We start from the raw sequence: 16,308 nt of genomic DNA, 5'->3' as shown, positions 1-16,308 counted from the left end.
CGCTCACGCAGCCATGTGGGCTGCCCACGGGCACAGCTGCACCCTGGCGGCTGCTGAGCCAGGTCAGCTGTCGACGGGCTCCACCAGGACGGACAGATGGACTAAGACAGCCCATGAGGGGCCAGAAGCAGACCTCAACCGGAGTCAAAGGTGCCTCCTGAGCGCCTGTCTTCACGTGCGATCCCTCCCCAGTGTGTCTACGGTAAACGGGACGGCTCCGTTACGAGGAGCCGGAGCCAAGCTCATGGATGAACATAGAGAGCTGTGGCCATCGCAGGTTCTGGTGCCACATGCACATTCGATTATCTTCTATGAGCCCACAGAAAGCTCTGGAAGGACTCCGGCCTTCGTCACTGTGGGGCCTGGGGTGGTGGTGGTGAACGTGAGAGTCCCCTCTGCCGCCTGCCTCATGCACCTGCTTGGCCTACAGGTCCACTTGGTAGACGAACCGATGCAAGGGAAGAGTCACCATGGGAAGGAGTGACAGGGCCCCTGCCCTACCATGCTTGCACCCCTCCTGCAGGAGGGATCTGAAACCACTGCGTCCAGAAACAGCACCTCCCCTGGGGCCCTGAGCCCTCCAGCTGGGCCCCCGGCAGCCGGCAGAGGATCTGTCCACCTGTAGTGGTCTCGGGTCTCCCAACAGCACGGGCCCCCAAGGGCAGACCCACGTCTCCAAAGTGGCGTGTCCGCCCCCCCTTTGCTCTGCAACCTCTCCGTACCCATCCCCAGTCACAGCAGGCCAGACGCGTGGGGCGAGGGGTCAACACTTCTTGAGCTTGAAGCCAAGAGTTTGGGGGGAGCCCGAGCTATGACCACAGAGGCCCCGAATTCCCCTCACCTTTTCACCTTTGGGACCAGAATCGCCTTTGAGGCCAGGGAGTCCTGGGGGACCCTGCAGGAAAAGGCAGAGGTCACAGTCTTCAGCCCAGAGGTTCTAGACAGCAAGTCTGTGCCTCCCAGCTGCCACCAGGAGCATCACTCACCATGGGGCCAGGGGGGCCATCTGGGCCTGGAGATCCTGGGAGACCTTGTTCACCCTGAAACACAGAGCCCTGGCTGAGGCCCCAGGCCACAGGCCCTGCCCTCAGCTGCCCCTCCACTGCCCAGGCCTGCTCAGCCCACTCACCACAGGACCAGGAATTCCTCGCAGGCCATCGGGCCCGGGCTTCCCGGGAGCCCCCTGGGGACCGATGGGGCCAGTCTTCCCAGGAGGGCCTTCCAGCCCAGCTTCTCCCTGTGGGGGGTGAAGAGGAGAGTGGGCCCAGATCCAGAGGCCCCAGCACCCTGGCCCGGGACCACTACTCCAGAGCCCTGGTGCCTTGGACAGAACCCCAGAGGTCCCAGATACCCCGGGGCTGCCCTGGCCATTCTCCAGCCCGCTAATACCCTCGGCCAGCTGGGCTCCCTCATCTCCTGTCAACAGTGCCCACCACCCCAGGGTGTCCACAGCTGCCACCTCTCAGGCAGGAAAGAACCACACGACTTCTATGTGGCTTTGGTGATTTACAGAGCATGTCCAAAAAGACACACACAGGTGCCAACCGGGGCCACGCGGGCCACCTGGCTGCTGGGACAGCCCTGTGCCCCTTGTTCCTCGGGTCAGCGAGGCCCGGCCAGGGCAAGAGCAGGCACGAAGCCTCACAGCTCCCAGAGGACAGAGGGCCCAGTGCTCTGATTCCTGTGCAGCCACATCCTCCCTGGGGCTGGTGGGGGTGGTGCCAGAATCCAGGCTCCAACCAGCCCCCTCCCAGCTCTCCACCCGGTGCTGTGCTGAGCCACAGAGTGCCCGTGGGCTGAGGACCAGCCCTGCCTCTGTGGCCTCCTCTGTCCATTCGTTTCTCCACATCCCTCCCCTGGGAGGCCACATGGGGTGGAAGCAGCCGGCAGGCTAGTTACCTTGGCTCCTTTTTCTCCCTGTCTGCCTTCAGGGCCTGCGGGGCCGGGGGGACCCTGGAACAAGTAAGAGAACAACAGGTGTGGCTTGGCCTGTAGAAGCCGGAGGGACAGACTCGGTGTGGGAGACGCAGGCCTGGGTGAGGAGAGAGCTGGGGACGCAGAGGCTGGCCCAGCCACTGGCCCACGTGGATGTAGGTCCTAAGGGTGGGTCCCAAGATCACCAGGGAAGGCGCTGGCCGCCCTGTGCTGGTCCTGAGAGCCCCAGGGAGGTGCCGGCCACCCTGTGCTGGTCCTGAGAGCCCCAGGGAGGTGCTGGCCGCCCCGTGCTGGTCCTGAGAGCCCCAGGGAGATGCCGGCCGCCCCGTGCTGGTCCTGAGAGCCCAGGGGAGGCGCTGGCCGCCCTGTGCACTGGCCAGCTGTGCACTGAGCAGCTTGGTTTACTGGCGCACCGACTCGAGGTTCCACCTGCAGACCCACCTTCTCTTAGGGAGTCTGAGCAAGGGAAAAGCAGTTAGTGGCTTCATGGGTGCTTTTCCCCAGGACAGCTGTTCTGACAGCGTCATTGGCTGTCCTAAAAGGGGCCTCGCAGGGCCTGGGCAGGCCTGAGTTCTGTGAAACGGACACTGGTGGAGAAGGTATAGTGGCGCCCATACTCCTGCAGCGAGGCTCAGAGCCCAGGGCCCAGCAGGAGGTCGGGGGAGATCCTGCAGGGCAGGCCTACGTGCTACTTACCCGCTTTCCTGGAGGGCCGGATGGGCCTGGCTCACCAGTGGGGCCTGGGGATCCCTGGAATTAGGGAAGATGTGCAGAACATTAGGAGTCCACCCATTGGACTAGGATGTGGTGGCCAGACCCACTGAGCTCTCAACCTTCTCTGCCCAGGCTGGCCTTGGTGCAGCCTCACTCTCCCAGAGCCAGCGCAAGACTCGGAGCGAGGGAGGCCCAGGGGTGCTCGGCTGCAGCAGACGTGGGACCAGTCATCTCCACGGGTCTGCTGCCCTTCAGGGAACAACGTTCATCCCTGGGGTACCTGCTGGCGGGACACAGTAGCTGGCTTAACCCCCACTGTGACCCCACAGGGTGTCACCGGCAGCTCTTTTGCAGCTGTGAGGATAGGCAGCTCCCCTAGGGCCCAGGTCAGGAGTGTGGAACCCAGCAGGGACGTCTGCGGGAGCCTGGCCTGAGCAAGCGTCCCTGGCCCTTCCCTGCTGGCTGCTCATCTCGAGCGGGCAGCAGAGCCCTGGGCCTCAGCGAGGACCTCCCCAGCCATGACTGCCGAGGTACAGGTGGGCAAGGGGGGCCTCTGCGAGCCAGGGGTCACCTCGCTCAGGCCTGCCAGGGCCCCGAGGTCAGTCCACCTCTAGGTGCACGGCGTTGCCAGTGCGAGGGGAGATATTGGCAGGCTGAAGCAGGAGGGCCGAGCAGAGGCGACCTGTAGGAGTCCTGCGGGTCCCGGAGGCTTTGGGCCGGCCTGCCACATCACGTGGGGCCTCATGGGCAACTCTCCACTGGGAAGAGGGCCCGCAGCTCCCACTAGCTCCTCAATGGCCTTTGTGAGGCCCTGTCACAGTCAAGGACACACGTGATGGGGGGCTCGGAGCCAGACTGGGTTTCCTCGGAAAGGACCCCACGAGTCACGGAGACCTAGAAAGGCAGACACTGTGGCTTCTGCCAAGAAGCTGGGACTCACCGTCTGCCCGGGTTCACCGTCATCTCCTTTGTCACCAGGAGGACCGTCCTGGCCCTGTAGGGACAAAAGCCAATCCTTGCTGCCTTCTGGACAGCACCCAAGTGCACCCCAGCACCCACTGCACCCACAGTTCCTGGCTGGAACTGAAACCTGTCCTGCTGCCGCCCGCCGCGCTGGCAGGTGGGCACGTGCCCCTTCGCCTGGGCAGCCTCGATGCACAGCCTCAGAGTGGGAGGGTCCGTGCCCCAGAGGACGAGGGCAGGAAGGACAAGCGGGCCCTCTGGACACCTACCGCAGGGCCAGGCTCGCCAGGGGGGCCGGGATCTCCAGGAAAACCCACCGGGCCCTGGAAAGGAGAGAGACAGGGCAAGAGCTTCAACAACCCACCCTGACCCCACCAAGCAGCTGCCTCAGGACAACCGGCAGTTGCCATCCCAACACCCAGGCCTGCTCTCCACCCGGGAGCCGTTCAGGCCCCGTCTCATTGGCCAGTCGGTCTCTGCTTTCCTGAGATGTGAGGGGGCAGGTGGCCTATCCACCCGTCCAGTCCTGGGTGCTTGAGGGTGAGACCCGAGCCTGGGCCTCCCAGCTCTAGAATGGGCCTCCCCGAACTCCTGCCCCATGCAGAACCAGGGCTGCCGAAGGAGGGAGCATTGCTGAGGACCCAGCGGTCCACGCAAGACTCGCGGTCCCCACCACCCGAGGCCCCGCCACACAGACTACTCACGGGGCTGCCTTTGGGGCCGTCGTCTCCGGGAGGGCCTTTGGGTCCGGGGGGGCCAGCAGCACCAGAAGGGCCTGACTCACCCTTCTCCCCCCTTTCTCCCTTGGGTCCCTGAAGGGAAGAGGCCACCATCCGGTTCTCAGAGTCACACATCAGGCAGGTGGTCCGAGTGCCTGTGGGCACTGCCTGAGGCCAGGTGCCCGGCCCACTCGCACCTTCACAGCACCTGGGAGCACCACCCGCGGGCACTCAGGCAGGCAGAGGAGCCCCTGGCTTTCTGGGACCCTCAAAGGCCAAGATTTGGCCCCGACAACAGCGGGGCTGCAGGACCCCCTCCAACCTGTGCTCTCAGGTGGGCGTAACTGAATCCCAGGAGGCCTCAGCCACCCCAAGCCCAAAAGCTGTTCTGGGCCGACCTTGCGGTGTGTGTCGACCTGCCCACCAAGGCCTGGGACAGCCCGGCCTTCAGAGTCTGGCAAGAGGTGATGGCAGCGGGGATGGGCCTGACAGTCATGGATGGCGGAGTGGCTGCAGTCACCAGCAGCAGGTGGTCGCTGCTGTGGTACACACAGGCACACATGCAGGTACAAACGGGCACACACACACAGGTGCACACATGCAGATGCACACAGGCACACACACACAGATGCACAGTCACATATGCAGGTACACACACACACATGCAGGTACAAACGGGCACACACACAGGTGCACACACGCAGATGCACACAGGCACACACACACAGGTGCACAGTCACATACGCAGGTCCACACAGGCACACATGCAGGTACAAACGGGCACACACACAGGTGCACACACGCAGATGCACAGTTACATACGCAGGTACACACACACATGCGCACACAGGCACACACACAGGCGCACACACACAGATACACATAGTCACACACATAGGTGCACACACACAGGCACACACAGGCGCACACACAGGCGCACACACAGGCGCACACACACAGATAAACATAGTCACACACATAGGTGCACACACACAGGCACACACAGGCGCACACACACAGATGCACATAGTCACACACATAGGTGCACACACGCAGATGCACAGTTACATATGCAGGTACACACAGACATACGCACACAGGCACACACACAGGCACACACAGGCGCACACAGGCACACACAGGCGCACACACACAGATGCACATAGTCACACACATAGGTGCACACACACAGGCACACACAGGTCCACATACACAGCCCACTCTCCTCTACGCCTTCTTCCTCATGGAACTCCGTGAGCAGGCACAGAGGGGCACCACACCCACTTCAGTGGAAATACAGTGGAGCTTTGACCCGGCACCCTCTGCACATGCCCTGCAGCCCCGTCCAGACCTCTCAAGGCAGCTCACTCACCGGGGGACCCCCTTCTCCTGGGAGGCCGGGCTCTCCAGCTTCGCCGGGCTCACCCTAGGGAGAAAGGCAGCCTGGTTAGGGCAACGACGAGGCAGTGGGTCTGGCTTCTCAGACTTGCCTGAGAGGCTGCCTGCCCACGTCTGGTGCAGGTGGGCCCCCAGCCGCTGCCTCAGAAGTGCCCAGGACTACTGGGAGGTGTGTGAGTGACGCAGTGGGCACAGGCATGGGTGAAGGGCGACAGCGTCAGACTCAGGCATGCGATGGACACGGGAGGAGGTGTCCAGGTAACAAGGGACCCAACTGCAGGCTTTCCAGCTAGGACTCAGGAGTGGAGGGTGACAGAGAGGAGCTGACTGGGGCATAGCACTCCAGGCGGGGGATAGCCAGGGTCCAGGCAGGGAGGGAACCACACGAAAGCCTCAGGGACTCGGGCCCTGGCTCGGGGTGTGTGTGTGCCAGGGCCAGAAGATGACAGATGTGTGCCCTCAGTGGCCACATCTGGGCAGAGCAGCAGGCTGTGGCCCTGAGCCCTGGCAGGGCATTTCTGGTGGCCACGTCACAGCAGGCAGAGGTGGCTCCTGTCTCACCGCCTGACATCAGACACAGCTCCAGAAGCGGCCCAAGGAGCTTGGGGCAAGCACCTACGCCTCCCTCTTACCCAGAGGAACTACGGTGTGTGCCCTCAGAGTAGTGCCATCCGGGGGCAGCCTCGCACTCATCACATGGACACACATGTAAACATGCACACATGCCACGCACACACGCGGAGTCATCATGTGCCTTCAGTCGTCTTCAGGACCAGGGCCCTGAAATTAACCAGCTCAGATGAGGAGGGGCCAGGGAGGAAGGCAGAGAACGCGGCGGCAGCGGCGCCTGGGAAGGCCGATCGCAGGGCAGAGCGCCACCCTGATGGGGTGGGCCAGCCGGAAACTGCAGACGCCGTCAGAGAGGGCCATGCCAGAGTTCCCGACACCATCTTGTGAGCCTTTTCCTAAGCTTCAAAACACACCTGGTGGGAGCAACCTAGCTCTGCCCTGCACATCTGGCTGTGCACACACGCACGCACACACACGCGCGCACACACCCTGTTCTGTCACGGGGAACTACTGGAACAGGTAAAAGGCATCACCTTCTCTCCGACGGCACCAGGATTTCCTATTCCTCCCGGAGGACCTTGAGGCCCATCAGCACCTGGAGCTCCAGAGGGTCCTCGGGGGCCAGGGGGACCAGGGGGCCCCTAGGAAAAGGAGAGGCCGGTGAGCCCAGACCCAGAACACGAGCCAGCTGTGGGGCAGCCGCGGCATCAACCACACTTACCATCTGGCCCACGTCGCCCGTCTCTCCCTTTTCACCTGGGGGGCCCGGCAAACCCTGGAGAGGGACAGGGCAGTGAGGGGCTGCTCTGGCCGATGCCACCACAGCACGCTGTCCCGCCAGCATGGGCCACCACGCCAACCAAGCGTCAACAGCTGCACGCCAGGGCACCCCCATCCGAACTCCCCGAGAGAAGCAGGAGAGAAGGCGGAGATTTAGGGGCAAGTGTGTCCCATAGAACAGCACGGCCCAGTGCGCTGGCAGCAGGGGAGAAATGGTATCAACAGCCATTGCTGGGACGTTACATGGGGACTAGAAATCGTGTCATCCGAAACACATGAAAAGTCGTGTGTCCGAAGGCCATCGAAGGACATTCGACACGCCTCATAACACACAGGGAGTGAGAAAGCCAGGTACGCGCTTGCTGCGCGGCATGCCACACGGTGAGGTTGCAAAATCTGATGGAACCGTGCACGAGCCGAGCGCACTGCGGGTGCCGCGCAGCCCTCCCAGGGGTGCGGCGGCCGTTTCTGCTTTTTCTCTCTCCTACAGGCGCTCAGCAGGGCTCCGGCTTCCACGACCATGGAGGCGCAGGGCATGCCCGGGATTCTGGGACCTGCGGGCACTTGCACATGGACGGGGAAGCCCAGGACGCCCCTCAGCCCCATCTTGGTTTGCCCGTTGAGAAGACGAGAGGGGCGCAGCAGGACACGGGATCTGAATAGACCACCCCCACCTAGACATGCGGGAACTCGTTACCTGCAGCCCCACTGGCCCGGGGGGCCCTGGAAAACCTCGTGGGCCTTCATCACCTTTCTGCCCGAACAGGCCCTGCTGTCCGCGAGGCCCCGGCTCACCATCGGCTCCCTGCAGGGAAACAGCCAGACGCGGATGAGGACAAGTTACTGGCAACACGGCGGCTCGGGGTTGGGGCCTTCCGGGTACTCACAGAGGGGCCTGGCTGTCCGATGGGGCCTTGAGGACCTGTAGGCCCGGGAGGACCCTGTGGGGAACAAGACAGACACGGTTGCTCCGGGAACCAGGGAGGAGACCGGGGTGGGGTTGAATCAGGTCTCCGGCAGGGTCCGCTCAGAGCAGGGGCCAATGACCAAAGGTTACAGGGTCAGAGCCCAGGCCTGTCATTCACGGGAGGGATGTCCCACCCACACAGGCACGCTGCTGCTCTAGGGAGGTGACAGTCTCAGTCCAACCCAAGTGTATCATCCTGGCTAGCCACCAGTCACCACAGGGCTGGCACCGACATCTCCCTAGAGGCCACAGTGCGTCACCTATGGCTCCCATCCCACTCCACGGTGCGGGCCCGTGAGGCCCCTTTAACAAGGAAGCCCTAGGGCCACACGGCCCCACTGTGGGTGAGCGGGGCAGCATGTGCACGCCCTCCTGCCAGCACCATGGCCCTGCAGCCCTGCCATCTTCAAACCCATTCGCTGTTGGTACAGCACAGGGACTGCGGGAGAGAGGACAGCAAGGGACAGCTGAGGCCCTGTCCCCTGAGAGCCTGGTACGGCCGAAGGTCTCCTAGCAGTAGGCCCCTTTAGAGCGGGGTCACCTCCTGCCCAGAATAAAAACACTGGCAGAGAGGCCTAAGTGGGCCAGGGGCGAGAGGCACATCTCAGCTGGCAGGAAGACGGACTTCACAAGGACACACATACCGGCCCAGCTCTGGTGACGCGGGCAGCAGCACGCCACTGTGCAGTGCCAAAAGCCACATGGCCAAGTCGAGTTCATACCCCGAGTCTACCTGAAACACGCCAGGCGTGCGCCTGAGCTCCCGAGCCCCAGGGACCAGGTGTATGCCTGAGCTCCTGAGCCCTGGCAGCTAGGGACAGAAGTCACAGTGTGAAGAGACCTGCCAAGGGTGACTTTCTCTTTGTCTCTTGTGAAAAAAATGAATAAAAATTTCTTTTTAAAAAAGAACACACAAATCTTTCTCAATAGATTTAAAAAAAAAAAAAAAACGGGGAAGCGAGCAGGCATTGGGTGAGCGTGCTCCTCTGCGGAATGTCCAGCCACCCTCAGTGTGCAGGGTGGCAGGTGTATCTGCACTACCGACACCTCCAAGGACAAAGATGCCCAGAATGTTCACCTCACAACCCTGCGATGCTTCCTGTTCGTTTTTTAACACCAGAGATTCACTCGCAGACGTGCACACACACAGACACGCATCTAAACGCAAGCACACACGCAGAGATGCTAACAGGAACGTGAGCGGCCGGCACTCCCTGCCCACCGTCGGGCCGTCCAGGGCACGAGCCCCAGGCCTGGGCCGCGCCACCTGCCCGCCGTGCCTCTTACCTGCTCGCCTTTGTCGCCCTTGCTCCCCTTGTGCCCGGGCTCTCCAACCTCTCCCTAGGGGTGGAGAAGAGTCCGTCAGGCAGCCCCTCACAGGGCATTTGTCCTGGGATTAAGAACAGCGTCCTCGCCAGGGAGCCCTAGGACTTTCCTAAGAACGTTTCCACACTGGCACGGTTCCCTTTGGAAGCCAGGGCTGGCGGGACGGCCGGAGCCTGTGCGGGCAGCCTGGGGCGTAGGGGGCAGTCCCCCTGAAAGGCTCACTTGGTCTGTTCAGGTCGGACTGCGGACGTGACAGAGTGACCATCGAGGGCCCAATGGCGGTGTTCCCATGGAGCGCTCTACCCTGAGGTGACAGTCGGAAATGTCACGGAGCTATCACGAATGGAAAGCTGACCCGGAGAGCGCGGTTTCACCGTCTTCATGAAATGAAGTTTGAAATACGAGCTCCCGCAGTAAGAGCATCCCATTATAAAGACGCGCTTAATGAAAGGGAGCCCCGACAATGCAGGTGAAGACACTGAAAAGCAGGTGCCCAGCAAGGCCTCGTTAAACCTGCCCCACGGTTGTGGGTTTGAAGTGGGGGTGAGGGGCAGGGACTGTTTTCCTTTGCTGCTGGCTACTCACAGTCGGTGCCTTGGGCAATGACAAAACTGCACGAGAGGAAAGTGGCTTCTAAGTTCCCTCAAGCATGGCAGCAATGTCATTTATCTGTGTGCTTCTGGGGCTGTCCACCGAGGCCGGGACTCAGGGTGGCCGGGGCTCCACCCACCCGCGTCCCACACTGCCTGCTGCCAGGCTCTCCTTACCTTGTCCCCATCTTCTCCAGGGGGGCCCACGGGGCCAGCAGGACCGGGGAGTCCCACGGGACCCTGGAGGCCATCTCTGCCAGCTGGCCCCTGTGGGCCTTTCTCGCCCTAGAGAGGAAGAAGACCCTCAAATGTGGCTCTGTCGTGAGAACACCCGTCAACGCGCTTCACCACGGAGAAGGCCACAGGAAGGAAGAGGACTGCTCCTTGGGAGTGACCGTCACTACAGTCCCGCTGAGTCCAGCTCTGAGCCCAGCCCCAGGCCACAACCATCTGCTGCGTTACTGCGTCTCATCAACAACACCCTAGGAAGGGCTGCTCTTCCATGGACGGGGAAACTGAGGCCCAGAACGGCAAGCAGAGCCTGCATGGGAGCCAGCCGGCAGGCTCCCCGAGGCGGGCTCCCCGAGGCGGACTCCCCGAGGCGGGTTCCCGGAGGCGGGCTCCCCGAGGCGGGCTCCCCGAGCCTCGTGCCATTGTCTCAGATGGCGGCCAGGAGCGCCCGAGCTCCAGCTTCCACTAACCCTCCTGCCCATTCGGTTCTCTGCAGAACGTGCGCATGCATGCACGTGCACACACACGCATGCACACACAGAGCTCCTCGCTAGTGCATGCACACACACTCACACGCACACACACAGACACAGATGAGTACACACACATATGGACTTGTGTACACACACAACACACATGTACATGCATGCCTACGAGGACACACATGCATATACATACACGATGAAACACAAACATGCATGTGCACAAACACCTGTACAAAAGGGCACGTGCATGCGTGTATCCATAGACACACAGGTGTGCACACACGGGACATGCATGTGCACGTGCGTGTATCCATAGACACACAGGTGTGCACACACAGGACATGTATGTGCACATGTGAGTGCATGCACACCCATGAACAAAGGCGCACACAGAGACAAGTATGCACACCCACGTGTGTAAGCATGCATGTGCACACTCCCCCCACCTGTCTCTCCTGTCCTGACTCCCACCCGTCCCCCATATTGCTGGCCCTAACTACGTCCCTGCTGTCTGTCAGCCATCGCCTCCCCTGCGGGCAAGCGACTTGAGCAGCCTCAGCCGGGAACCCGCTCCTGGCAGATGCACAGAAAGAGGGTGTGCTCGCTGGGGAGGGCGCGGGCGAGGACGCGCTCCCTGCTGCGTGCTCCGAGCTAAGGCGGCGCTCGCTCCCTCGCCCCTGCTCTGCTGCACCCTCTCCAGCTGCATGGCTCATTCCTTCCTTCAGACCTGGCCCCACCGACGTGGGCTTCTTCCAGCCAAGGCCCTGGCAGGGCCCTGCGGGGCATCCCCGTCCGACATCACGGGCCACGTCAAGGGTTCGTGGTGCTGCCTGGCCTTTCCTCGACCTGTTCTCGCTGGAGCTATTCTGGAGAAAGACGAGCTTTCCCCGGTAGCTGACCCCTGGCAAGGTTTCTGAGGAACGACTGTCCTCTCGAGACAACCGACCACACCGCTCCCCCTGCCTTCGCCTGTGCTCACTGCCCAGGGGCTCCCGCTGGCCCCGCGTCCTGGCTGCCTTGTGGAAAGGACGGTGCAACAGCAAGATTGTCGACAGCAGGCTGAAGGGACGCTCAGAGGGGCACGAGTCCCCTCTGTGGTTTCAGTGGGGAATGTCTTCCCAGGGAATACGACCAGGCTGTCCTCGCTAGCCATGTGCCACCAAGGGCAAAGCCACAGAAGATGCCACCTGTCTGACACACATGTCCACACATGTGCCTGGCTAGAGCAGCACCCAGTCATGGTGGCACTGCCGACTTCCCCAGACCTCGGCCCATCCTGGCAGAGCTGGAACTGCTCCCCGGCTGTGAGCACGGGCCAGGTGGACGCTGCAATGTGCGGGCAGGCCGTGGCGGCGGGGGAGCCACTCTGGATGGCCAGGGAAGGGGATGGCGTGTGCTGCCGAGAAGGCATGTATGCAAGAGAAGAGCTCCTGTATCTCCTCTGTGCAAACCCTCCGGCAGCTCGTGGACTCACCCCTCCCTGCCCTCAAGAACCACAAGACACGGCTTCCCTCCATGGGCACCCCAGACCAAGGGAGGGGAGCCCCCAGTCCCAAACAGCCACCTTTCTCATGCAAAGACCAGCATGGGTCTGTCCATGGCGGGGGGGTGCTCACATGGCAGGCCATCCACACACATGGCCCCCTACTTTGGGCAGGACTGGGTCCACAGGGGACAGGCTGCCTCCAGCCCTCTCCTGTGGATCCTGCCAGGACCTCGCTGTGCAGGCATGGAGGGCTGAGCCTCGCTGCCCCTCCCCAGGGCTCCTTCCAGCTCGACCACTCGCTGGAAGCGTGGGCAGTGCAGGGAGTCCTCCCCACGGACCTCAGTCAGGATGCTCAAGAACACACACACTTCCTGGAGGTGGTCCAAAACTGTACCGCTGTCCCCACCCACCCCCAGGGGAGGGACAAGCTGGCCATGGGATGATCCCAGTGGCTCTGAGGAAAGGTCCCCCCGAGCCAAGGCAGTACTTACAGGGGCCCCTTTCTCTCCAGCCGGCCCTGGGGGTCCCTGGGGCCCAGGTCTCCCCGGGATGCCGATGGGCCCTGCAGCACCGGCCGGGCCTCTCTCTCCTGGAGATCCCTGGGCAGGACAGGAAAACAGGAATGTCAAGGCTCTCAGCCGCGCAGACGTGGCTCCATGAAGCACCGCACAGTCGCACCTTCACCTGCCCCAGGGGCTGCAGCAGCTCACTGTGGCCCTGGGCAAGCTCCAGCCATTGGGCTTAGCATTTGAGGCACCCTGGCCCTGTGCCCCCAGCTCTTCCCTCACACACGCCTCTTCCTCAGGGCCTGGGGACATCCTCCTCCAAGCTTGCCCTCGCTGGTCTCTCTGAAGCCGGCCAGGCTCCCCTGGGGCTCTGCCTGCCACTTTCTGCACCTCTCCTCGGCGCTGTGTTCACCAGGTAGGCCCTGCTGGCCACAGTGCACCTGGCCGTTGGGGTCACACCAAGCAGCCACTGCTGTCTAGAGGCCCTCCGCCCACCCTGGTCAGGAGCAAGGCAGCCTCGCTTAGGGTGGCCACCCCATCGCTGTCTCTCAAACAGCCATGATTCCATCAGGAAAACAGGGTGCTGTTTAGTGGCCGGACCCCAGCCCAGCCAGGGGCGGGCAGCTGCTGTAGCTGAGGGGCCTTCGGGACCCTTCTGGACACAGTGGACACTACATCCTACAGTGTTCACCGTGGGTGGGGACTCAGTGCTTGTGCTGCTGCAGGAAGGGGCAGCTGTCCTGGCATCTGGGGACAGGGAAGCGCTGGGCCTTGCTGAGCGCCCACCCTGGAGTCGGGGGATCCGCCGCTATACACTGCAGGCCAGAATCCCTCCACCAGGAGTTGCCTCGACAGCCCAGTCCCCTGCAACAACCCAGGTCCGTGCGAGAGCCCAGCTCCAGGACCCGGGTAGCTGTGTCCCTGCCCTCCCTTCCCCTCCAGAGAGACATGAGCAGCAACAGGTACCCGTCCCACCCTCCACACTGCCTGGCCCTCTGCAGCCCCGACTCAGCACAGCCCCGGGACCACCCTCCTCCCCAAAGGCCACCTCTTGCACCTGGCCCTCTTCAAAACACACGGGAACCTGGGCTGCTCTCCACACCCCATCTCGCCTGCAGAGTAGGTACTGAGGAGGTAGGACTCACCGCAGGGCCTGGCGGGCCAGGGGGGCCCTCGCTGCCTTTCAGTCCAAGAGCTCCCTGTAAGGTGACAGTGGGTCAGGGACCTGGAAGAGGCACTGGGCCATGACCGTACCCCCTCCGACCCCTGCTTGGCCCTCACTCACCACTGGACCAGGAAGCCCTCGGTCCCCAGGGAAGCCGCGTAATCCTGGGGGTCCGTCTTTTCCTGGGAGGCCAGCAGGGCCTGGGTCACCCTGAAAGCAGAGCCACACGTGAGTTATCCCCAGAACCATGACCGGCCCTCCTGTCAGCTTCCGAGGATGGCCAGGGCCAGGCCTGCAGGGTGCTAGGCCAGGCTGTCACACCACTGGGATCTGTCCCGTGCAGCTCCCTGGCCACTCAGGTCTCTGAGCCTGGAGTTCATTGGGCAGCTCGGTCAGGCTCGCAGCCAGAGGACGCAGGCTAGCTCTGCTGTGGACTCAGGACAGCGGACTGCACAGGTCCAGGCCACCGAGTCCCGCAGGCCCACCTCAGGCCGAGTGGGAGCCAGGGCCTTTCTCCGCAGTCGGGGCCGATGTGCGGCTGTGCTCAGACACAGGGGAGTGTGGCGTCGCAGGTACAGCCTGCCGTGCTCGGGCATGCCGGGGGGCATGTTTTCTGAGAAGAGGCACCGTGGGCTGTACCCCGAAAGCCATTACAGCCCTGCTCTCTCCAGGCCCCACGGGGTCTGGGGGGAGGTCCAGGGGCTTTCCACATCAGCAAGTCACACGCCCTCGGTTCCCCTTCCTAACCCAAACTCTGGGTGTCTGGGATACATGCACACACGCACGCGTGGGTACACACACCAGGGGATTTCCAAAAGTTCATAGAAAAATGGATTAAAGTACAACTTTATTTTGGTGCAAAAAATATTGGAAACCCATTCTTAGCTCTTCCATATACACATTTTTCACGAACTTCTGAAAGACTTCTACATTCAAGCACACGTACACTGATGGAGTGCACCCGTTGCACACGCACGCACACACATACGTGCATTCTCTCAGCACTTGGTCTGTTCCACCTTCCTATTATAAGGGTGCTCTTGGTGGGGCCCCACAAAAGGCTGGGGAGCTTGTGCTCTGTGGGCCTCTTATTGAAGAGGTACAGAAGGGCTATTTATGTTTCTTGCTCATACACAAGACGTCATGACCTCCCGACCCAGGGCACCCGTCTGTGGCCACCTAAAGGGATGACCAGGGCTGGGGCTAGCAGGTAGGGGCAGTTCTTCATGTCTGGCTACGTTTCTGCCTCGTAGAACAGCAGGTCTTTTTTTCTTTTTATCTCATTTGCCAGAAGACCTGTGCACTTGCCGGAGCGAGACAGAGACAGAGACAGAGAGGAGGGTCACACCACAAGCCCTTCTCCTCCGTGTGTCCATCCTGTCGGGACTGGGGGCATGCACAAGCACATGCCCAGAGTGCTCTTCAAGTCGCCAAGGCCAGGACTTGAACCATGTGATGGGCCATGTGGGATCCAGGCCACAGGGCCGGCCCTGGTGGACGGTTTGTGAAGGATCCCTGTGTACTGTGATGGTTTTAGGCACACGGGGTGGAAGAGCCCTCCTGCAGAGCTGGGACAGGGCGGCAGCGGGGGCCAAGAACGAAGCGGGCCTGCTTCCTTCACAAGCCTCTCCCTGTGTCAGGTCAGCTCTGGTCCTGCTTCAAATCGATCCAGCCTGGGGCTAGATTTCTGTCTTCGGAGCAAAGTGGCATAAAGAGCCTGACTGAGCAGCTAGCCAGCCTCCAGAAAAGAGCAAGAGAAATCGAAGTCCCGAAATGACCGCTCGGGAAATGCCTGGCCTGGCATGGAAGATTCGAGAAACTCACCTTCGTGCCTTCTTTTCCGGCAAGGCCAGGGAGTCCCTGCTCACCAGGAGGGCCAGGGGGCCCAGGGTGGCCTCGCTCGCCCATTGGACCCGTCTCTCCCGTGGGGCCCTACAGGAAGATCAGCATCAGCACAAACCAGTCACAGCCTAGGCCTCCCTGCCCGGGTCTGCAGGCCGCCCTAGGCGGGCAGGCGAGGGCCCAGTGCAGGCCCTGCGCCTCCATGTTCCTGGTGGCCCGCTCCTTCTAGCAGTTGTGCGGAAGGGAAGACCGCGCCAGCCTGGCCAGCTGCCTGGCCCAGCCAGGCCTGGCCTCTGGCCACCCGTACCCAGCACCTTCCAGGAGGCAAGACCAGGCCTCCCTTCCCAGACACCAGATGGGCGAAGCAGTGGGAGAAAAGCATGCCCGGGTGGGGCCCACGAGCCTCAGCCCTGTGTCTGCAGCGGCCACCATCCCTAGCACTATGACAGATGTGACACTCCCTACCATTGCCCTCGGCCACAGACCCCAGCTCAGAGCCACCCCCATGCACCCACCGTGGTCAGGGTAGCAGGCCAGGCACTGGCAGCTGCTTGGATGCCCACGGCAAGGGCAAGCTGGAGGGTGGAAGCCACGTGCCTAAGCCCGGCCCAGCGCACCGTGAGCCGACGGC

General features: G+C 62.3%; 1 protein-coding gene across 1 annotated transcript in view; it reads right to left on the bottom strand.

Annotated features, from left to right (window-relative positions):
- The window catches only part of COL5A1 (collagen type V alpha 1 chain), a 184,251-nt gene that overhangs the window by 21,535 nt on the left and 146,408 nt on the right, over positions 1–16,308 (bottom strand). Inside the window, exons 43-61 of the mRNA XM_006165267.2 lie at positions 15,660–15,767; positions 13,956–14,045; positions 13,816–13,869; positions 12,656–12,763; positions 10,140–10,247; positions 9,334–9,387; positions 7,967–8,020; positions 7,777–7,884; positions 7,021–7,074; positions 6,833–6,940; positions 5,704–5,757; positions 4,317–4,424; positions 3,882–3,935; positions 3,590–3,643; positions 2,632–2,685; positions 1,900–1,953; positions 1,130–1,237; positions 987–1,040; positions 842–895 (exon numbers count right to left, since the gene is read on the bottom strand). Of these exons, the coding sequence (XP_006165329.1) occupies positions 842–895; positions 987–1,040; positions 1,130–1,237; positions 1,900–1,953; positions 2,632–2,685; positions 3,590–3,643; positions 3,882–3,935; positions 4,317–4,424; positions 5,704–5,757; positions 6,833–6,940; positions 7,021–7,074; positions 7,777–7,884; positions 7,967–8,020; positions 9,334–9,387; positions 10,140–10,247; positions 12,656–12,763; positions 13,816–13,869; positions 13,956–14,045; positions 15,660–15,767 (1,440 nt within the window). The remainder of the gene's footprint in view (positions 1–841; positions 896–986; positions 1,041–1,129; positions 1,238–1,899; positions 1,954–2,631; positions 2,686–3,589; positions 3,644–3,881; positions 3,936–4,316; positions 4,425–5,703; positions 5,758–6,832; positions 6,941–7,020; positions 7,075–7,776; positions 7,885–7,966; positions 8,021–9,333; positions 9,388–10,139; positions 10,248–12,655; positions 12,764–13,815; positions 13,870–13,955; positions 14,046–15,659; positions 15,768–16,308) is intronic.

Source organism: Tupaia chinensis, unplaced genomic scaffold (assembly GCF_000334495.1).
Source record: "Tupaia chinensis unplaced genomic scaffold, TupChi_1.0 Scaffold143845_1, whole genome shotgun sequence".
In the NCBI taxonomy this organism is placed as follows: Eukaryota; Metazoa; Chordata; class Mammalia; order Scandentia; family Tupaiidae; genus Tupaia; species Tupaia belangeri.
The sequence above is the reverse complement of the archived record's forward strand: the minus strand, read 5'-3'. Positions and strand labels throughout refer to the sequence as shown.